Below are 23916 nucleotides of genomic sequence, written 5' to 3' on the forward strand. Positions count from 1 at the left end.
CTGTTCTCAGTGCAGGTGCTCTCAAAACTGTTAAACGCCAACGCAAAAGCGTTGCCCAACTTCAAGCCCCTTGAAATTCGCTGGCTATGACCGTAAAAAAATGACACCATTGCTTCTCCTCTTACGTCACTTCCGACGTCCGGCACTTCCGTTTTCCTGTTTATGCAGCGTCATGTCCGTCTGCCTGCAGCAGCGCAGGTAGGGCTTCTGCGGGAAGATGGCGACGGATAAACAGAAACATGAAGGGAGAGTGAAGATTGGACACTACATTCTTGGGGATACGCTTGGTGTAGGAACCTTTGGAAAAGTTAAAAGTAAGTGTGACGATGTGATGGTCAAGATATCTGGATGGGAAAGGCGGTTAAAACAGGAAGGCAGTAGTCAGCTGTCCTGTGTGCACTGAGAAGAGTTGCTGGACAACATTGCATGTTGCAATTTGCAGTATCTGTTGCTGTGCATGTTCACTTCAAACTCCCAGAAGAAAATAGTACCGTTTTCATGTGCATTTTGGCTGAGTTGTGTGTTGATTGATTACTGCTCTTTTGCCTGTCCTCTAGTAAAATGTTAGCTTGCTAAGTGGTTGATGTCTCAGCCTTGTGAAGTCAGTAATGGCTAATTTATCTCATTTTTAGTCGAACATTCCCAATCGTTAAAACAATGTCAGCGACAAAACTAAGCTGTGATTTGTATGCCACGCCATTCCTCAAGTTAAAACTGTTTTTAGTTTTGTCTAGATGCGTAACTTAAATTTAATCAACTTTTGAACCCTTTTAATTTCTGTAGGTGTTTTAGAGGTTGTTCATTTCATGTTATCTTAAATATAATCAAAATGTGGTGTGGGCAATTGCGGTAGCATCTTCGTGTCACTCTGTAACGGAAAATATTGATTTCTAACGGAAAATACAGGTGCAGAAGCCGAAGAAGTTTGACATCTAACGCGATTTTTAATTCGTTTTTTTACAGTCGGTGTACACTATTATAACCTCTTTAATTTTTGCAGTTTAAATCATAATTAAGTATGATTAAACTAGCACTGCATAGGGTATTCACATTAGACTTGATTATAATTTGTGGTTATTTGCACGTTGATGAATATTTCAAAGAATACCGTTATAAAGTCTACTTTGGATTCCAGCATTCACTTTTGATGTTAAGTTTTATGCCAAATAATAAGGAGTTGGAATATTGATGGTTCTTGAAATGTTTAAGTGACACGACAATCTCTGGTTCACTAGTTTATTAAAAGTTTAATTGAAAAATATATTAAAGACTACTTTAATTATTACTTTTATTAATTTAAGACAAACTATTAAAGTATAACATTACACGAGCGTCTAGTTGATATTTACAATCTTGGATTTCCATGAAAGCTTTAAAAAACTACATGCGATAGGTCTAAATGAATAAATGTTCTTTGAATGAAGATTTCATATATTACAATGCTAAGGCTAATGAAATGAAAATCAGTCTGGAACTTTCAGTCTTCTGTAATGTAGTTTTTCTCAGTTCATTTACTATTAAAACCTAATATAAATAGAATATGAATCACTCTCTTCTGAACAGTTTATAACCAAGTCTTTGTTTCTGCAACTGTGGAGCAGTTGCATTTTCTGTTGTTTGTAGACCTCATTTGTGCCAACATTACATTCTATAAAACCAACTCTCAATTTACATATAACAAATTTGAGTATTTCAAGTTAATATTGTCTGGACCACCCAAAGCTTTTCTAGGTTATGCTGTTACAGGTGGGGTCTATAGACCTGGTTTTTATTTAATGTAAATCTTGATTATGAATTGAGCTGGACATGGGTACATTATTGAACAAAAAGTCAGTTTTTATGTTCAGTTATTAAATTCTCTATACATGTCCTTGACAGCAAAAGGTTTCTATTTTCAAGTAGCTGAGATGGCAAAATGTACTCAGCACTTAATAAAATACTTATCTTAGTGAATACCTGTGTGTTATGTATGCAGCAAGCATGGAATTCCTCTGCAGTGCGTTCAGTTGAAAGCTTGACTTACTACCTGTCCAGTGTAGTTGTCCAGTGAACTGGAACGCTTTGTAGATTCTCTCTTATTTATGTATGACTTTGGGGGCTAAATCTAAGGTTTCCAAGGCGACCCTGAGCCATTGGCAGTTCCATGGCTACCCTGAGACATTGTTAATCACAGCTATATCTCTGTTGGTTTCAGTGGTTATGTCTCATGACTCGTAAAAGGTATCTTTTCTCCTAGTTTAAGTGTTGAAAACTGTAGTTGCATGTGGAGTTGTCCAAATTGTAGAAACCAAGTCTTTGTACTCTATTTGTTTCAGTGAAGTCAATTCTTATTTTACCCCAGAGCACAACCCTGCAGAATATTACTTACTTTCGAAATTAGGCTTAAAGGTGTGACAGTTAATTTTCAGTGTTTTTTTTTTAACAAATCGTTATCCGACTGGTAGATTTGAAAGAATGAAATGAGGCTAGGCTAGTCAAGGCTAGTGTGTTGTTTTCAGGAAAGATGGCCTTCGGTTTTTCTGCTTGTGTTCTACTGGCAGTTGTTGCCTCCTTATGTCATATGGTTTTAGATATTTAAGACCAAGTCTTACTTATATTTTTATTTTTCCTGTACGCTGTTTTGAAGAGACAACATTACTGTGGGATGTTAGCAGTTATTCTAACAACAGAAATAGAAGGCCACCCAACATAACCAACAGAGAAGCATTGACTTTTGCTGATGATAATGATTTGAGAATACTAAGGTGCTCTTTAATCCCAAGTAGCCTACTGGCTTCGGTTTAAAAGCAGTCGGCCTGAATACTAGAAAATTCTCATTACGTAAAACTTTCTGAAGCACTTATATTAAACACGTTAATTAGCATATAACAAGCAACTTAATTATAATTTAGGGTGGGAAACCTAAGTAGTGCTTAGTCATAATGAATATGCATTGTGTTTCAAAATGTTTTTTTTTTTTTACTGTATATAGCCTATGTTTTTGGAGAATTACATATTGCATTCCCCTACTCTGCCTACACTATCACTTGAATCCTTATGAATTGTGCGCATTAACCTAAATGATTAATCCAAGGAAGATTTATCATGGTCTTGGGGATTGCATCGTCACCTAGTCATTATTAAAAAGTAATCACAATAGGGTTTTTGTATTCCTTTAAAGAATATCTGTTTTGCTTACCAAGGACAACTGAAAGACTGAAGATAATGGTTCTGACTGTTTTGACTTTATGCTGTAAGTTGTGGTGTACAACGTACTACTACAGTTAGCTTGTGCTACAGCATTAAGATTTACAAAGGGACTTTTAACAAAAGTTTTTGGACAGGATAATTGGTTTCTGGGAAATTTGATGTGAGTGTGTGCATCTGTGTCTGGTCTGCGATGGACTGGTGTCCCGTCCAGGGTGGATTCAGACTTCCGCCCGTTGATTGTGGATGGATCAAAGTGTTAGGCAGTTTAGTAGGGCATTATCCAACAACATGAAAGAGTCCAACACCTTAGTAATGATCAACCTGACTGCTTTGTAACCTCTACTCAAAGGTTACAGTAGACGTTTGTCTTTTGCGATCTCCATGGCTCCATGACAAACCTCTGGACGTCTTTGGATATTGTTACTTCCACGTTAGCATGAAAAACGTGTTTGTTTTTACTTTTTGTCCAGACAGGAAATCTGCTTTGCAGGCAGATAACAGACAATACAAAACACACAATAGATTTAACACAACATTAACCAATTTACTAATAAGAATTTTACATGTATGATGATAAAGGAAAAAGAAATATACAATCAATTGTCCAAATTAAGTAGGTTAATAGCTGTGGGAATAAAGGATAACTGTTGCACTACTTTTAATCTAAATCGACACCCAGATGAAAGGAGCTCAGATGCATTGTTGTACGGGGTGGTCATGACGATGATTATATTGGCCTTCTGCACTGTTTGTTTGACGTAGATGTCTGACAGCTCAAGCTGTTGTGCACCAGTGATTTTGCTGGCTCCTTTCACAATCCTGCTCAGTCTGTTTTTACTGCGTGCATTAAGGTTACCAAAGCAGGGTTCCATAGTGAATGTTAGAACAACATGCATTAAGCAACACCTTAGTATTACTGAGACCATGACATTGCATAAGGTGCTATGTTTTTAACAATGAACTAGATTAGCAGTGGACCAAATTAGCTGGTGCTGTAGTCAGTGTAAAACTCTTTAAAATGACAGTATTTACAATATGATATCCACCTCCTTCCTAAGTAGACTGCATAGTCTTGTGGTAACCATCAAATCAATGCAAGTAACTAGCACTGTCTTTGTTAATACATTTTTTACATGTGTAGCGGCAATGCTTGTTAATAAGACAGAATTAAGCGTTGGTATGCTCCTAAAGGAGGCCCCATCTCACCCTCCATCTCTGTGGTGCAACCACAGAGAAAGAATTCATGCAAGCTGATTTAAGATGTTTTTCTTTTGATAAGAAGCAAGCTCCCAGACGGGGATGCAATTAGCTAAGCCTGGCTATCATGATCAATGGTCATCCACTGGTGCCTATCAGTCTAGGGAGTGCCGAATGGACATCTGGACTGCATTTCTAAGTGTCAAGAGTAAGTGACTTATATCTCACCTTGACCAACCAATCAGGGACTGGTAATACCACGTGGGTCTCCAATGCCCGCCAAACTCTCAACCAATCAGCACACATCTGGGTCTTGATCAAAAAGGGAGCGCAAGCTCAGTTCTGGGCTCTCCTTGGCCATTTTCGCGCATCCTCAGAGACAATCACGTGACAACTGCTGTTGTCTGCAAAAGGACTTGGACTTTGTTCTAAGCGCGAGGCCGAGGATCCCGTACGTATTCAGAATTCTACCAACGTGAATGCTCCGCTTGATCAATGGCAGCCTACAGTTGGACCCTCGTCGACAACCTGAATAGCTTATTCAGAAGCAGCGCTGGACCGGGAACGAACCAGCTTCTTCCCAGGCAAAAGAGTGACTTGTGAGGACTCGCGGTCACACTCTGTGCATAGAGACTTTCTACTAGCCAGCCGGACTGCTGGTAGATCCCCTCGGAGCAACGACTGCCCTGCGCGCCGCAGTCAGATTCCTCCGCCCGTCCTACTCCGAGCTGCACCTCGACTGGTTGGCCGGTAGCCAGAGGACGCCGACACAACGCCCATTGGACAACCGCTGGAACAGAGGCTGCAACAGAGCCTGTCAGCTGGTTTGGTGTTCGTGCCGGGAAATTCCAAATCCAAACACAGTGGATAAGTAAACCCCATGTTCTACATTGCGTCTCGAGAATTCAATTGTACCTCAACCCAAGTTGTTATCAATTTAATTCATGAGTAATGTATTTACTTCCGAGTTTAGAGTAACAGTGGGTAATAACACTGATTAGCGATTTGGTAACCGAACGATATATATTGACATATATTCTCTGTTGTGTATCTCTTTGTGTTTGCATCTCTTCGAGATTATATACCTTGTATATTGATAACCCTCACAGTAAGGTCTGCCGCTTGTATCCAGGCAGACTAGTATATATTTGGTGCACAGTTTATATTAATAAATGTATCTCGTGTATTGAACCCGTGTGTGTGCGTTGTTAGTTGTTCTGACGATTGATTTTCTAAAAGCCCCAACGAACAACCTCGTGATTACTGCTACAATTGATAATTGTCTCAGTAAACCCATCAAACCACTACACATGTAAAAATTAATTTCTGCAGAAGAGTATTGGTAATTGGCTTATTTTACTTGCGGAGCTGTTGTCTACAAGAAGACAGTTGTTTTCTGATTATATTTCTCATTTAATATTTTATGTTGCACCCTTAATGGCCTGACATCGCTATGCACTTTACAGTAGAAATGACAAATCAACAGAAGCATTGGTAGACAGAACATGTTGAGGCACAGAAAGTAAAAAGTAGTTGTATAGGAAACACTAGCTTGAAATGTTTTTAACATTTTTTGAAGACCTTGAATGGAGAGAGGTTATCAGTTAGGCTGTTGCACAGTTTTGGTGTGTTGGTGTTGAAAAGTCCTATAGCCCAGTGTGGTGGCTTGTCATGGGGACATTCAGCGAGCAGAGCTCTTGAGAGTGTAGATAAGGAAGTCTTTAAGGTAGAAAGAAGTGATTGTTTTAATACTTTTTGTTGATTAGGAGCCAAAGCAGAAAGGCGAGAGCAGGAGTGATATTCATGTGAAACCTATCTGGCTAAGATTCTAGAGGCTGGGTTTTGAACATAATGAAGTCTAATAGTGCCCTTGGAAGCACTAGCAGGATGTGCATTGCAGTAGGTCTGATAACCCACTTTGCTTGCTGTTTAAGTATTTAAAGCTCAGCATACACAAGAAGATGTGTTTTCAGTTTTATGCTGAATTGTTCCCCTGTATGCCTGCTGTTTTTGTGGTTTTACTGTATGTCTTCTGCTTTGACAGGTGTTTTGCTTTTGGCCGATCAGGAGAGACTGAGTGCGGGTTCATCAGTCATGTGACAAGATGGTGATTTCTTCACAAGATGTCATGATTAGGAATCCGGTTCCGTTTTGTGTTTTTAGTTCAAATGGTATTGAACAAAATACAAGCGCATAGTACAGATTACCGCAGTAAGGATTTAATCTGTTCTGAGGGATGCTGCAGGAATGTTAATATCGGTTGAAATTTCTCAGTGACATTTTCTGCAGTTTTGTTTTTTGGCAAGACGGGTTTCCAGAATTGTGTTGTGTCATGTATATGCTAGGTTTACAAATGAACTACATGCTCATTAAAATGCTCATTTCACTCTGTTGTGCAGCAAATTGAAATGAGTGTCGTCGATCAGTCTCTGTTGGTTTCATGTATTGCAGTATTCACACCTATCCAGTGGCAGTTGTGGAAAAAGTTCAAAAGGCCGCAATGCTGAGTCATAGATGTTCTGGACTGATTTTTTTTTTGTTTTATAGGAGCCACTACAACCTAAACTACAGTGCAATTTTGTTTTTTTTTACACTTGCAGCAGCACCAGTTGTGTGGCACAAAAACAAATGAGGGCAGGGATGTGAATACACAGTACATTTTAAAGAATTTATTGGCTAATTGAAAGCACTTATGTTTTTTGACTAGACTTTAGCTCAGCATTCTTTCACTCTTTATGGAGTTTCTCTTCAGAACCATTAAGCATACACAGACAATATAAACAGTTTCAAGCATTCTCTTGACTATTTTCCTGAAGTTCTTTTTTTTACATTATCTAATAAGGAGATTTAAAATGTAATTACTGAATAGAACAGTAAAATATAGGTATTTAAATTTTCATTTGAGACTTTCCTCTCAATTTGAGGTTAAGAATGCAAGAACGTCAGAGGTGGGTTCATCCAGCTCCTTTGGTTTTTCAATATCTTTGAATCTCATCCAGCCCTTTCTTGAGATCAGCCAAGATATCGGCTTCAACAGTATGGCTGGGCAGCCTGTTCCATACTCCCAGAATGATTTGTGTAAGAGAGCTTAGTGTTTTCTGAAATTAAAAAAAAAAGCAAGCTGTCTGATATTTCTAGGACACTGACTTTTTGTTCTAAAATGAACATTCTAAAGTACTTTTATTCAATCAAAAGTACTTCAATAAGTCTAACTAGTTTTAGAGGTGAAGAAAAATGGACTTTTATACTTCATTTAATTTTAGTTATTTGAAAAACATGTAAATACTTGAAATTATTAAATAACTTAATTTAAAGTGAATGAAATGATCTATAATTTTTTAATTTATGCATAGAGTGAGTTTGGTCTTCAGGTAAAGATTTTGCTTTAAAAGCTAGTCTTAGAAATGGAAAATTATGAATTATATGCTTTCTGCTACCTTAAGCAGATTCTGGCTATATGCTACTTGGCAGTACACTGCTGTGTTGGTAGAATTCTGCTTGTGTTGAACCGCTTGAATCATTAGAGCCTGTTGCGTGCCATATGCTTTGTCTTAGACAATGTAGGACTGGAAAATTGTAAACAAAGCCTCTTCAATTGCATGCTTAAATGAGCACAGATTTGAATACAGATTTAGCCAACTTGTTTTCCTGTTACTTGATTTGTTGTATTCTTTTTGGATTATTGTGTTAAGTGCAAGCATTCAGTTTAAAATTTTAGTTTGTTTCTCGTGTGGCTGTTTTTTGGGGTCTCTGAAGTACGTTAGATTGCCAATCTTGAGGAGCACATGAATTGGCAATGAGGCACTTTTTTGGTTAACAGGTGATTTTCCATGGCTGTTAGACAAATGTCCATTGTACACTAGTTTTCAAGTGTGGAGCCGCGTCAGTGTGTGCTGGCTATAAAAGGATACAGCTGAAGAAGACTTCACAACCGAAACGTTGTTCCTTCTTTCTTAATGGAATTAACCCTTACTTGTTCCTGTGATGCACTAATGCCAGAATACTGTATCGATATCTTTTACTGCAACTGCTGTCCATGATTTAGACCTTAAAGAAAAGAACACAGTGTTGCCAGAGGAGGTTAACTTTGTAAGCAATTAAAATACCCTAGAACTAGAAACTTTTTTTTTCTGCACTAGTTTTTAATTTTAAAATCTGATCCAACTTTCTGGTTGCATAGATTGCCAAAGAAGGGTTATTTTATTCTTAATTGTTCAGTTACAGTGATTTAAATGGTTAAAACTGGCGATACTTGTTTTACAATACTTGTCTCTGGTGTGGCACCTGTCAATTTGCTCTGTTATCAGTAAATTCTGTATCTGATCTTCCCCAGTGCTAGGATAGGGGTCACAGTGGTGAGTCAGGTATTGTGATTGGCCCCTCCATGTTATTAGTGAAGGAGGAATAACTGAAAAATTCTGTTGACCAAAAACATTTTTCTTGTTCATCTCGGAAGCAAATATTAACTTTTGTTTTCAATTTGGTTATGTAATCCGAGTCCTCACCTGAGGTTTAGTGAACCATAATAAATGCAGCTTTCTGAACGTTTGCAGAATTTTAGTGCCAGTTAATGTATATTTGAATGCTGCTGATGAGGGCACATATAATGAATTTGGAATCCCCTTTGTTTGGCCTTGAAGTTGGCGTGAGGTAGTTTCCTTGTTTAGCCTATAAGCAAAGTTCTAGGCAAGTCCTCCTAGATTCAGCATCTCATTCAGAAGAGGTCACCTTTTGTGGAAATGCCTGGACTGCTTCCTTCCCCACAGCTAAGATCCATTTATCCATTTTCTTACCACTTCTTCCAATACACGATCGTGGTGAAGCTGTGGCCTATCCCAGGCATGCACCCTGGATGGGACACCAGTCCATTGCAGGGCAGACACACACATTTACACCTAGGGCCAGTTTTCGCAGCAACCAATTAACTTACCAGTGTGTTTTTGTAATGTGGGGTTGCCAAACCCCACACTCAGGGTCCCAGAACTGCAAGGGAGCAATGCTAACCACTGCACCACTGTGTGGCCCCTGAGCTAAGACTTCTTTTTTCTTTTCTTTCTTCTTTTTTTTCTGATCACGGAGGATGTTTTTTTTAACCAAAAGACTTAGTGTTGTACTCAAAAACATGAAACAAAAACAGATTTTGTATAAATACATGTATAGTTATAGGTTTGTGTTTGATCAACCAGTGATCCTTTCCCCCCCCCCCTCTCAGTTGGGCAGCATGAACTGACAAAGCACCAAGTGGCTGTAAAGATTCTCAACCGGCAGAAAATCCGTAGCCTGGATGTCGTGGGAAAGATTCGAAGGGAAATTCAGAATCTCAAGCTATTCAGACATCCGCATATAATTAAACTGTAAGTCCTGCATTGTATTACCTAATCATTAGCTAAAACAATGTTTAACATCGTGAGAGTGGTTTTTCAGTTTCCATTTAAAATAGTTCGCTTCTGAGGTCTTTTTTATTGAGTTAAAATTAATGTACACCAAAATGAGTTTAGTTAAACTAGCTTTTCCTTGGTTATTCCTTCTCAGGTGACTAGATTCCAAAGTTATTTTTAACAGAGAACAGAAATTCTCACAAATTCAAAGCGGTTTATGATAAAACAAGTAACTGAATTTACAAAAAACACTCTTACAGCTACCCAAACAACCAATGCTTCTTTTTCCATTCTGTCTTAAGTTATGTTTAAATTGGTTTGTACCATATTTTTTCATTTGGTTTATACCTCACCTGATGAAAATTAACTTCACTTTTAATGTTAATTAATTCTGTAGGGTTTAGTGTAATAAAAGCTATTTTTGTGTATTCATAACTGTATACTATAGTTTTAACACTTAACCAAATGTCTTTAGGCAAATGTTTTGCTTTTTCAAATACTTCCTATATGCTGTAATATACTATAAAGTTTTAAAATTGTGAATATTATATGTGAAGTCAGTGTAAAAAGTATAAAACCTTTAATGTTACAGGTATCAAGTAATTAGCACACCAACAGATATTTTCATGGTGATGGAATATGTTTCTGGTGGAGAGCTGTTTGACTACATCTGTAAAAATGGAAAGGTAAGAGAAATCTTACCGCATATCATTTTCTGTATGATATATTGCCATGAAATACTCTTTGTGAGGCCTTTATTATGTGACTATTTAAACTTTTAACATAGACATGTGTATATATATATTTGCTGCATGGCTTATGGTATAATTTCTAGAATGTACTACACCATCAAGTACTAATGCTGATGTAATAGATTTTATGTTAAGATTTGAAGTTACAATGACTTTATTTCATTATAAGCTATTTGGAGTCCTGTATTTTACAATCTGAACTAAACTTTAAAGCAAAAGAAAAATCACACCTTTCATTTTACATTTTTGCATCATTGCTTCCCTAATAGTGTTTCTTACCCTTTTCCAAATCTCAGTACACTTGCTTTAATATGTTGTAATGTATTCCACTCCCCACATCTATTATCATTTAAATAAAATATAGATGTGCATGTATTTCTTTAGAGATCCCTTCACATATAATGCTTTTCAGTTCACAAACAGCGTTGCCAACTTATCAAGCACACTAAGAAAAGAAAACAAGGAACTACATGTAGTCTTTAAGTTTAAATCTTTGATGATGCTAAGGATGTTGCTGATATATTAAGTGACAATTTAATTTGGGTGTTCACAATAGAAGAAATAGACAGCATGTTGGCTAAGAAAAGACACTTCCATGTTAATTAATTTTAGCATAAAGACAGAAGTGTCACAGTTACTGGAAGCATTTAAGATGAACATATTTCCAGGGCCTGGTGGCATTATGTTAATTGCACTTGAAAAAACTTGAAAAAACAAGGTGTTATTCATAGGTCTTTAAAAAAAGGTCTTCGACCAGTCTAATTGGGAGACTGTATAATTTGTGGTTCCCAATCTTGTTACTTGTGATCGTAGCTTGATGAGAAGGAGAGCAGACGGCTCTTTCAGCAGATCATCTCTGCAGTGGATTACTGCCATAGACACATGGTGGTGCACAGAGACCTCAAACCAGAGAATGTGTTGCTGGACGCACAAATGAATGCAAAAATCGCAGATTTTGGTAAGCAGCCAGAACCTTTGCTGAGAATCCGAGAAAGCACTATTTCCTGTAATGTTAATGCTGTCCTTTACAAGAAGACATTTTTTTTACTCCTATTGTCTGTTATTTGTAATATTTCTTAGATTTTTCTACGTCTACATAAACTAGTTCAAAAGTATGTAGTAGCAATGCTTTTCAAAAGAATTATCCAAGCAAACTGTTGATGGGACTTCTATGTACTAAACTGTGTCAAAGCAAATAATTTTATTCCTCTAGATTTTCAACATTTAAACTCAGAAAAGCAGACCTAAATGCTCTGTTTTCAAGCATGTTTAAAATTAAACTTTGCAATGAGGTCAAGTGAGGTAGTATTAATCTGTGTAACCCAATGGGAAGTTGGAATATCTGAGAACAGATCAGTATGTCACCTAGTACAAATTAGTGCTCCATGAACACTTTTTAGGTTAATCTAGCAAATATTTAATCATCTATGGAGTTTACTTATTTCACTGAGGACTTTGGCTGTACCTGAACAATATTCAAATACCATTATGTGTGCAGCAGACAGAGCATACTAATGGGAAAATAAAGCAAAATGGAGGACAAGATAGCTGGTTTAGTCGGTTTCCATGGCTTCTACATTTGAAACTGCGTGTACTAAAATCTTTTGTGCACGGTTGCCAAATCTGGTTGCACAATGAAAACCAAGTATGCTCAAATTCTGCGGTTGCCAAATTAGTGGTTACTGTACAGCATACAGCTATTTTAGAATCCAGTATTCTTCCTTACATATTTGATATTTTGTTAATGGTTTTGACATGTTATATTCTAATTATTTGTCACTCATTCAAGGCAACCTTTTAGCTTATTTTTATGATCTTTTATTAAATACAGGTCATTTCCTTGTAGAAAATGTAGTGTAAAAAGAGAAATGTTAGTGGAGAATTGACACTTCTGGGGAATTATTTTTTTTAATTGCACAATGAAAAGGTTAAGAACAGAGTTACATAAAGAAGTTTGAATATTTTATTTTGTTGTTGCAAGGCTCTTCATATAATGTAGATTTGTCACCTCTTTTTTCATTTAAAATGTTATACAGTTAATAGAATGCTGTATATAATTAAATTAGGGTGTTTGTATGTGATTTGTTGTAGTTTATTTTTTTCTTCTTCCTGGTGTTTGCGCTTGCAGGTCTGTCAAACATGATGTCTGATGGTGAATTTTTAAGAACTAGCTGTGGCTCTCCTAACTATGCTGCTCCAGAAGTCATTTCAGGAAGGTATTACTCAAGTTTCTTTGTTAGTTCTGTGGTGTAAATAGATTTTGGCAGCAGAACTCGATCCCTACATGGAAAGAGCACAAATATAAAATGAACTTAAGGATGAAACAAGGGGGAAAGTGGCTGTGAATTTCCATTTCACCATTTATGGCTTGTGGTCTTTGTTTTTGTGTGCATCTTAAATTGTTTCAGCTAGTTCCACTTTTTTGATTAGTGGTACATTGCTGGTATATAAAACTGGTCTACATAGTACAAAAGCATTACTTTGAGTGAATTGGGACAGGGCTCTTTGAGTTTGTTCAGTGTGATTAATAAAGCTTAAGTAATGGAAGGTAATGTGTGCTATAGCCATGTTGCATTTAAAACTGTTATGTGTTTGTACTGCAGATTGAATAAATTGAATTATCTGAAGTCTGTTTTTTGTACATAACTGTTTTTGAGATATCCTAACAGAGGAATACATATGGAAGCAACATATAGCAATAATCATCCCCTTTCAGGTTGTATGCTGGTCCAGAGGTAGATATCTGGAGCAGTGGTGTAATTCTTTACGCCCTGCTGTGTGGGACACTCCCATTCGATGATGATCACGTGCCAACGTTGTTCAAGAAGATCTGCGATGGAATCTTCTACACGCCACAGTACTTGAACCCCTCTGTAATCAGCCTTCTGAAGCATATGTTGCAAGTGGATCCTATGAAAAGGGCAACCATTAAGGACATTCGGTAAGTACATTATGAATGCTGGAGTGTCACTGTGCAACAGTTATCCATTGAGATGCAGGGTTATTCATTGAGAAGAACCTTAATGTCATGCTATTTGAGTTTAATCAAATGCTTTAGGAGTTTTTTTAATTAGTTGTCATCATATATAAAAGCCAAGGTTCACATTACCACTGAAAATATTTTAAAAAAATTGTCCTACTCCTCTCTTGCAGCGAAGATGAATGGTTCAAACAGGACCTCCCTAAATACTTGTTTCCTGAAGACCCGGCCTATAGCAACACCATGATTGATGATGAGGCTCTGAAAGAGGTCTGTGAGAAATTTGAATGTGCTGAAGAGGAGGTTCTGAGCTGCTTATACAGTCGGAATCACCAGGACCCTCTGGCTGTGGCCTATCACCTCATTATAGACAATCGCAGGATCATGGATGAGGCCAAGGACTTCTACTTGGCCAGTAGTCCTCCTGACTCATTCCTGGATGAGCACCACTTAGCAGCAGCAAAGCCTCACCCAGAACGAGTACCTTTCTTGGTTGCAGAAGTGCCACCGAGGTCACGCCACACACTGGATGAGCTGAACCCACAGAAGTCAAAGCACCAGGGTGTGCGCAGAGCTAAATGGCATCTGGGTATCAGAAGTCAGAGCCGGCCCACTGACATCATGGCAGAAGTTTGCAGAGCAATGAAGCAACTAGACTACGAGTGGAAGGTATATGATAGAAATGCAACTCTTCACACTTACTAGTCCTTTGGTGTTTTACATGCCAATCCAGCTTTACATCCTTTCTAAAACATTAACAAGATTTTTTCAGTATTTATTTTGAGAAAAAAATAAGCTGGTATTAGTTTTAAATTAGTTTGCATTTTTAATTGCAGAATTTAATGGGTTTTTTTTTATCTAGACCATATTGAAAATGAAATTAAATCATATTCATGAAGAAAATATTGTTGAAAACACTGAACAGTGATGTTTTACTATTCTTTAAAATTTAGAAATTAACACAATGGCAACAAAGTGTTTGTGTGTATGTCAGATTTTGATGCATTTAAAATGTCACTAATATAGACTTCATAAAATCAGTTGAATTGGAACATATTTAAAGGGAATACTTTTAATCGACACACTCGAACTGAAAACTTTTATAGATGAAAGAACACATCTTAATCAGAAGCTGTTAAGAAAAATCTAAAACTAAAATGTTGATTGTTCATCCCCTTTACTGTGGCATTCAATTAAATGTCCTTCAGTCAGAAAACGAATTTCAAACAAAGATTCAACCACCAACACCAGGAGCTTTTAAAAATATGTGAGACATAAAACTGTAGAAAAGTGCAGATCAGGAGAAGGGGCATAAAAAAATGACACTGGATATCCCTGAGCGTGGTGAAGTCGATCATGTAATGGAAGGAGTATAGATAGCCTAGATAAGGATATCCCTCCAGATGTTCAGCCAGGTGGGGAGGAAACTGGAGGAATCTCGCCATAAGGTCAATAGTGATTGTGAAAGAGATGAGAGAAAACACCCATGAGTCAGCAATTTCTCAGTCACTCTGTAAAGCAGCCTGTATGGCAGACTGGAATCTCAAATCCCACATGGAGTTTGAATTTTTCAACAAAACATATAAGTGATACAAATACGTGGCAAAGGTTTTTGTAGTCAGAGGAAACAAAATTGGACCTTTTTGGTTTAAGTACAAACCAAACATACTACATCACTCGGTTGACAATACACTGTCATGTATAGTGGTGGCAATGGAAGTAGCATTATTATATAGTTCTGCTTCTTGTCACTATGGACTGGGAAGCATGTCAAAATTAAGGGAAAAAATAAATGGATCAAAGTATGGGAAAATCTGCTTCAGTCTGCTAAAAAAATCACCTTTCAGCAGGACCCAAATCACTAGGTAAAAGCTATACTGGAGTAGCTTAAGAAGGGAATTTCCTTGAGTGACCCAGTTAAAGTCCTGGTTTGAAACTGATAGAAGGTCTGTGGCAAGATTTGAAAATTATCCAACAATGATTGCCAACTGTACAGTCCCCAGACGAGGGGGACTGACATTGCTTGCTGAGATTTAATTTCATTTCACTCTAAAAATTGAGCTTTCAGGTTTTGATTAAAAATATACACAGTAAAATGGTTTTATATCATTTGAAATGCAACAAAATGTGAGATCATTAAGAGGGAGTGAATACTTTTGCAAGTCATTGAGAGACAATAAGCATTAAAGCCATTTTATCATACTCTGCTTAATGAGCACATTACAATTGTTCACTCTTTTGTAATGGCCAGTAGCCATATCACCCTGCAACTCACAACTGGCAGCCCACTGAAGCTAAGCAGGTGTGAGCCTGGTCAGTACCTGGATGGGAGACCTCCTGGGAAAAACTAAGGTTGCTGCTGGAAGAGCTGTTAGTGGGGCCAGCGGGAGGGTGTTCACCCTGCGGTCTATGTGGGTCCTAATGCTCCAGTATAGTGACCATCCTTCGGATGAGACATAAAACCGATTTCCTGACTCTCTGTGGTCATTAGAAATCCCAGGGTGTTTCTCTTTAAGAGTAGGAGTGTAATCCCGGCGTCTTGGCCAAATTCCCCATTGGCCTTTACCAATTATGGCCTCCTGATAATCCCCATCTATGGATTGGCTTCATTACTCTGCTCTCCTCCCCACTGATAGCTGATGTGTGGAGAGAGTTCTGGCGCACTACGGCTGCCGTCGCATCATCCAGGTGGATGCTGCACATTGGTGGAGGGGAGTCCCCATTACCTGTAAAGCGCTTTGAGTGGAGTGTCCAGAAAAGCGCTATATAAGTGACAGCAATTAATTAATTAATGACTCCAGTGTAATTGTTGCGTTTTGCAGTGTGGAGCCAAGATGTGGGTCGGTTAACTGTGGTCTACATTGGGATTTGTTGCAATTGAACAGTTTAAATATTTGGAGATTGAATGAGAGGCAGCTGTGATTCTTCTGGGTCTTTATCATAGTGAATGACAGTGGGTCTAACACAAGCACCAGTGTGATCTCTGTCTCTTTGTAGTCAGAGAACTGAGGCAAAATTTCACTTGCAGTGTGCTCCTCTATGTGTTGTACTTGTCAGCCTCCTTTTCCACTACCCCCAAGTATCTGTGCATGGGGATATGATCAAACACTTTGCTCTTCTTTTGATCTGGACACAGACTTTGAAAGTTTTGACATTCCATAATAGTTTTGTACCAGCATGTTTTAGTTTTGGGAAATAATTCCCTGTCCCCTGCATTTCCAGAAAAATGCTGACTTAGCTGCCACACTAGCTGCAACACCGAACCAAAGCATATTTGCCAAGTATACCCTGGTGCTTGGTGTCAGGGTCTTCAAGAAGAGAAATGAATTGTTGATTATTAAGACTCCTTACTGTTATGAAGTTCACTATTTTCACTACAGTGTGAGCAATATCAGTGTTGTCCAGGGCCTCTTTGTCAGTGAAAGCCAGAACATAACTTGTCCTTGAAGTTGTTTCTTAAACATTTTGCTGGGCTTTACGTTAGTTTCTTTGCTTTCTTTCCTCAGCTGTTATGTTGCCGTTATAAATAAGATGTTGTAAAATCATTATGACTACTCTTTGAACACTGCAATGTTCAAATCAGTCTGTCTTCGCATCTGATTTGTCACAAAGTATTTTTTGGTTATTCTTTGTTAAAGCCCAACACTTGCTATCCACTTTGTTTTTGCTGTCCTCATTTTTCTCACATGTAGGTAATTCATGCCTTTATGATTATATGAAATGCAGTTTCACAGGAGTGTACATATTTCACACAGTACATATTGGATACATATTGGCATCATACATGCTGTGCAACATTCTTGTCATCAATTTAAATATGTATGAAGATGTAGTAAAATAAATTCATTGTGTTTTTATCCTTTTATTTTTATCATTGGTTTATCTTAATAACTGCTCAAAATGGCTGGAGTGGGCCAGATGAAATATTGTCCTAGGGCCATTGTTTTGTCACTCCTGATTTGTTTTCTAGTCTAAAATATCCCTTCAGAAGTGCCAGAAACTCTTAAACTACAGGAGGCGTCCTCTGAGTGTAACCAGTATCATAGCTAGATTTATACAAAACTAGTTACAGGACTGTGGATCAATGTGACTTGTATCCTCTGGACTTAGTTATTTATGACAAATACAACTTTGCTCAGTGCAATGTTATTAAGGTTATTTTGTGCCTTTTTTTTCCTCGGGAAACATAGTTCAATCTGTAAGTCTTTTATGTGATGTTTTGTTCCAATTTCTTGTGGAAAATGAATAAATCTGGAGGGCACTGTATAATTATATATTAGGAACCAATAACGTGTATCAAAGAAACATTCCCTAGTTCAGAATGATATTGACTTGCTACATCTTATGATGGGTTGCAGGATAGCAAATGACAGTGCCATGTACCGTGACATGTCAGAGTTTTAAACACGAGTTAAACACTGGCTTCTGGGAATGAAATCTCGCATAAGATCATGGAGTTCAAAATTCTGTTAGATTGCAACCCAACTTCACATTTCTCTCACTGTTATATGTAGGACTCTGTGAAAAGTTAATTAACTGTTGCTGTTGTTAATTGTGGGGTTTGTGGAAGAAACTCCAGTCTATTCAAAGCTGTTGTCAAGCTCCTTTTTATTGTTACCAGCAAAGGTTTCTGAGAAGCTATACTGTATGTCCATTGGGAACATTTTGTGCAATGTGCATCTTACTGTTCTTGCAATGTTAACATCTGCACTTGCAGCAAGGTTATTTACAAGATTTCTACTGCATTGTCTGTTACATAGAGAGCTTATTCTGAGGAATGTAGTTTTATTCCTTGTCAACACAGTAGTATCATGAATACCTAGTTGAAACTTGATATCAATCAGCAGTAAGAGTAATCTACAGTATACTAAAAATTACATTTTGTTGGCTGTTGTTAAGTACTACATTAACATTCTAGGCATCATCTGAATGGGAGAGATCTCAAACTAGATTCCAAATCACTCTATTAGTCTCAAAGTGAAGGTACCGATATCTCATGCACTCTTTCCCTTATTACACCCTAGGTTGTGAACCCATACTATCTTCGTGTGAGGAGAAAGAATCCAGTGACGGGAATGTATACCAAGATGAGTCTTCAGCTCTACCAGGTTGATAGCAGGACCTACCTCCTAGACTTTCGTAGCATCGATGGTATGTGAATAAAAGCAGGGAGGTTTTTTATGAACAATTATCTGCAGTTTTTAATATACATTTTAAGATGCATCTTAAGACTTTTTTTTGTTTTCAGCATGACTCAGGCAAACGGTTCTAGCTAGTACGTTTTCAGTTTAACGCTACATGACATGAGAAGATGTTGTCCTTGTGTAGGCAGATTTTAAAAATATTGCCAAATGAAGAAAACGTTAAAAAGAGTAGTTATTGTTCATCAACATTAATGTTTTCTCTGAGAAGGTTCAGGAAGAAGAAAGTTTCAAAGATAGTTGGTCTTGGTGGAGGTGACATGGACAGATTCCGTAGCTAGGGTGAGGACGTTAATGTTGGTACAGTTATTAACTGGTAATATTCTTAGTCATTAAAGAGTCAGTACTTTTATTAATTGGAATTGTTGCTTTATATATATTTATGAGATTGTTTCTAAAAGAACTGTGAACATGCAATAGGCAATGGAGTTCTCCATTTTCCCCTGAGGTTTAGTAGTCTTCACTTGCCAACTTGTCTGTGGACGGTTGTCGGCACTTCACCATGACTGAGTACGTGCAAGAAAACCTATGTCAAGTGTGTGAGCAACAGTTGCTTTTTTAGTAATCTAAACAAATCCTTAACAAATGCATGAGTGGAAAAATATAAATTTCTTGTTCTACAACGTCCTTTATCATAATGTGGACGTGAGACGCATCACCTGAAATAAGGCTCACTTTATATACAGACCTCTTCCTGTTGCTTCTTAGAATAAAAATATCTGTCCTCGAAAAACCGGATTAATAAGCAATTCTAAACTCTCCTGTCATCCTCCCTGTGTTAGATGAAGTGACAGAGGTGAAATCTGGGACAGCTACCCCTCACCGCTCAGGCTCTGTCGGGAACTACCGGACGTCTCTGAAGAATGAGGTGGAGGGGGACTCTCTCTCTAAGGGGGACCCACCTGCTCGAGGCTCGGATGGCTCTCTGGCATCCTCGCTGACATCATCAGCCGACTCCACAAGTGGGGACACTGTTCCAAGACCAGGGAGCCATACCATAGAGTTTTTTGAGATGTGTGCTAATCTCATAAAAATACTTGCACGATAATTTTTGGCATTAGCCTTTGAGTGTCTTTATAGCAATAAGCATGCAACGATTCATGGCTTAATGCTTCCCACATGGATGGAGACCTTTAATGGAACTTAATGAAGTTAGCTCCTGTGAAAGGGCTTGCTTGGGGAGGGAACATTAACAGTGATTGCTAAGCCACTTTATAGTAAATTAGGAGTTTTTAAAATTAATTTTCATTCTTGTTGTTCATTTAGTTAAATTCTGTAACCCCCAAATTCATTTGACTTTTTCCACCCTTGCATTGACACAATGAGGAGCGTAATCTGACTGTACTGTGTTCAGTGATGTTAAATCCCTGGTTATTTTATCAAATAATTTGCCTGCAGGAGCTCTAGAATTAAATGCAGGAAGCAAATTTGCACACGTTCCTACCTGCTGCTCTAGTATCTCGATTGGAAGACTAGAATACCAGTGCTCAACTTGCACAATGTGCTGTATGCATCTTGCAGAAAAATGCATAAAATAGAATTTCACTGGGGAAGAACACAATTGTGCAATTCTCCACAAAACATTTCTTTTGCTCTGGTATAACTTCAGGACTGAGTTTTAAAAATTCAACTTAATTCATTCGTTTGCCATTTTGTAATAGATGTTTCTTAATTTGCATACGTATGCCCCCATATTTTTTATATATGATGAATGCAAATTTGAATCTGAATATATTTATCAGTGCTTTATGTGGGGATCCTAGATACTGTTGAAATTATGGATTATAGTGTATATGGACTTTGGAATTGTGATTTTTTTTTAAATTTAGCATATTTTTAATTATATAGCTGGATTTCCCATTTTAATCCATTTACTTTTTGTTTAAAAGTCTTCACTTTTTATTTCAGACTTAAAAAAATTTTGGTCAGCTTTTTTTCATTAGGGTAAAATCAAAGGATATACCAATTTGAGCATTAAAAAAGGTTGGTTATTTTACCCAATATTCCATGTTTCATAATATTGTTAAAATTTCATTCTGTACAGTGGAGTTTAACAGGTATTTGCTAAAGTCAGGCATGGCTAAATCATTTTCATAGACTGCTTCCTAGAAGTTAAATTTGAGAAAGATCAATTAAGCCATTTTTGCTTGAATTGTAAAATTTGTTACTATCAGGTTTGAATATTGATGCCCATTTATCTAGTTTATTTTACCTTAGGTTTAATCATTAAAGATTTGGATTGATATGAGCATTTGAACTATATTACTTATTGGTATTTACAACATTTTCAGGCAAACTGTGATATATGAACAAGAAAACTTCAGCATTCTGTAGGTTTTCTTACCTTGGGTGGCCCAGACTTCACTTTTGGGAAATTCAGGGTTTTGTTTTTCTTTCTTTTACTTTTTTTAGTTTCAATTCTGGAAGAAAAGACATTGAAAGATGCTGTGGTTCAGACTGCCTGTGCTTCCAGTGTGCCAATCTTCTAGCATTGAACTGAATTACCATTATCCGTCATAGAAAGGCTATAGATGGTAGCTTCACAGAAGAACATTTCTTCTTAAAAGAAAATGCACTGAATACAGGCTTAACAGTTTTGTTAATAGAACAGTTTTAAAACAAGCGATACTGATATTTTCTCAGAGTGTTCCTACCTAAAGATAGATTTTATGTTGGCAGGAGGAGTTACCAATGATGTAACATGCCCACTCTTAAGCTTATTAGCACTTGATTTAGAGTTCAATAACAACTGTGCACGCATTGTCTTCTAATTAAACTGATGCCAAAAACACGTTTTTAGAAATTGATCATTCAGATTTGTTTTTTAAACATTTTGTTTTACTATCCACTAAATTTATTAGGTGTCTAAGGTGCATATAAAGTGAAAGTGTTTTATTGGCTCTCCTGCAGTGGTGAGAAAGCAGCAGCTACTTAGGACAGCCATTTAATAATTACAGGTCTGCATAGCAGCTGCCTTATTGTTAATACAAACTGTTGATCAGTTATGTATCAGTGGAAGGGGAAGTAAAGTGTTCATTCCCAGAATTCAGTGGGGCTGAAAGTGATCTATATGAATTCTTACATCCAGAAATGGCCACAGGTACTCAATTGGTATAAGTTTTCTTGCCTGAAGTTTTTGTTATATATCCACCGGAATTTAAATATTTGTGAGATTTTTTTAAACATTTGGTTACTTCAAAATACAAAGCATTGATAATTCTCCCCGACTTTACATTGTTTTAATTTAAAAGGATTTTGTTTTTTTAAAGGTATAACTTGGCCTCTTAAGAGAACTACTTAATTTGAATAGAATTTCTTTACAGTATGGTATTTTCCCTTTTTACCTTTGAACGATGGCAGTGTTTTAAATGGATTAATTCAGAAAGGGGACCAGTTACATAAGCATTATCTGGACTCTGTATGTGTCTTAATTGCTTTCATGAATTTTAATGTAAAGGGACCCTACATGTTTGCCCAATGTAAGTTTTACTTTACAGTGTTTAAAATCATATGTACAAGAACTGCCTAATAAACATAAATTGCACAAACCTTCCACAGTTGGTTTTCTTGTTTTCTTCATTCAAATAATTTAAATATGTAGCTTCAGTTAATGTAGGTACCCAAACCTTCCATTCGGAAGAGGTTTTCAGTGTCCAAAAAGAATACATTAAAAACAAAGCACTACTAGATTTTTCTTTAAAATGTTGTCATAAATCCTGAGTGACTTTATTATTAATTTTGTTTTAACTTTGTTTTTAATCAGTGTTCCTCTCTTATAATGTAGTTGCCATTATTTGTAATTCTATTATTGTATGAAGTATTTAAGCATAAAAAAATATTTAAATATCCAAAAAGGTAACACTCACCATATCAAGTACACATGGTTTCAGTTGTTTTCTGGACCTAGATCGCTATTCACATTAGTTGCAGTCTGAAATTTGGAGGAAAAACAAACGTTATAAATGCTAACCTCTTCCGTTTTGTTTCTAAAAGGAACCAATAATAAGTGAATCCAAAGGGTAGTGCTTATTTTAATCCTAACCCTAAAAAGCAGACTTTCCCACCAGCATGTTTAAATGAAAATTGTCCAAAAAAATAATAAATTGTAAGAGCGGAAACATTTGCAGTACATTAAGCTTAAACTTTATTGGATTACAACTATTTTTTGATTCACTGAATCAGTTTGCTATTCGTTTACTGGGAGGTTTTGAGATGACGATCCCAGAAAAGCCAAAATTTTACACGAGGCTGACGTTGGTTTATTCGCGTTTTTCGTTCCACCTTAAATGCTGCTGCAGTGATGTTATGCCGCCTTTTGCCTGTGGAGGGCTCTCTTCGGTTAGTACTAATCCGGATGGGATACTGTAGACATCAGTGAAAGGGAATATCCAAATAAGTAGTGACTGTCCAAATTGTATTTTTGTATGGAATATATTTCAGAAAATCGCAAACCAATTTTAAAAACTCACAATTACACGAACTTGCACTGGGAAAAGGTGATTGCACTTTCTGCTTATTATATTACTTTTTTAGACTTTTTTTTATAACCAGGAGGTTGGTTCATAGCAATAAGTAGACAGTGCGATCACCCTTTGCTCATCCTCTTTTAACCATATGTTCTCATATGCCATGTTCTAAATGTCCCATTTAAAACTACTATATTAAAATTTCTTGTAAAATGCAAGATTTTTAGACTTTTAATGATCAGAAGGCAAGGTCGTGTTAAATATGTAGAAAGTGTCAGGAATTCACGTTCTGCCTTATTTACTCGTTGACTAACATGCCAGTTTGTGTTATTGTGAGTTTTTTTTTAAATTGGTTTCATACAAAAATGCAATTTGGACAGTCACTATTTACTTACATATTCCCCTTTATTGAGTAATCCATCCGGATTACATTTAAACTGTAGAGATCTATCTATAGTATAGGCGAAAGGCGACATAACATCACAACAGCAGCATTTAAGGTGGAACGAAATACGCGAATAAGAAGCCAATTTCAGCCTCTTAAATTTTACCAGCGTTTGAGTGAGGGTTAGTTTTCCTGCAAAACACAGATATTGAATGATCGCGAAAAAATATTTTAGGATGAATTTGAAATGTATGAAATGTGATGTTTTGCTGTTACTTTAAATTTTATTTCGGACCTAAATTGCTATTTACACTGCATTTTTTAACGGTGGTTGCACTGTAGTAGATTTAGCGGTCTGCATGTAGCTG

At 37.0% G+C, this 23916-nt stretch overlaps 1 protein-coding gene across 1 annotated transcript; it reads left to right on the forward strand.

Moving 5' to 3' along the window:
- Nucleotides 1-162: 162 nt before the first annotated feature.
- On the forward strand, nucleotides 163-22250 carry prkaa1 (protein kinase, AMP-activated, alpha 1 catalytic subunit). Its single transcript, XM_088910692.1, has 9 exons — nucleotides 163-314; nucleotides 9599-9740; nucleotides 10357-10450; nucleotides 11330-11474; nucleotides 12645-12732; nucleotides 13233-13457; nucleotides 13670-14165; nucleotides 18521-18647; nucleotides 19480-22250. Exons 1-9 carry the CDS (start codon nucleotides 218-220, stop codon nucleotides 19743-19745), a joined length of 1680 nt encoding a protein of 559 aa, XP_088766818.1. The 5' UTR covers nucleotides 163-217; the 3' UTR covers nucleotides 19746-22250.
- The last annotated feature ends 1666 nt before the right edge of the window (nucleotides 22251-23916 follow it).

The sequence above is a fragment of the Atractosteus spatula genome, chromosome 3, assembly GCF_055471065.1.
Source record: "Atractosteus spatula isolate fAtrSpa1 chromosome 3, fAtrSpa1.hap1, whole genome shotgun sequence".
Lineage (NCBI taxonomy): Eukaryota > Metazoa > Chordata > Actinopteri > Semionotiformes > Lepisosteidae > Atractosteus > Atractosteus spatula.

Bases quoted from the DNA above. Each gene is read 5' to 3' on its own strand.
- prkaa1 (XM_088910692.1), top strand. From the start codon at position 218: ATGGCGACGGATAAACAGAAACATGAAGGGAGAGTGAAGATTGGACAC. The intron at 315-9,598 runs GTAAGTGTGACG...CCCCCCTCTCAG, and splicing joins AACCTTTGGAAAAGTTAAAA to TTGGGCAGCATGAACTGACA. The intron at 14,166-18,520 runs GTATATGATAGA...ATTACACCCTAG, and splicing joins AACTAGACTACGAGTGGAAG to GTTGTGAACCCATACTATCT.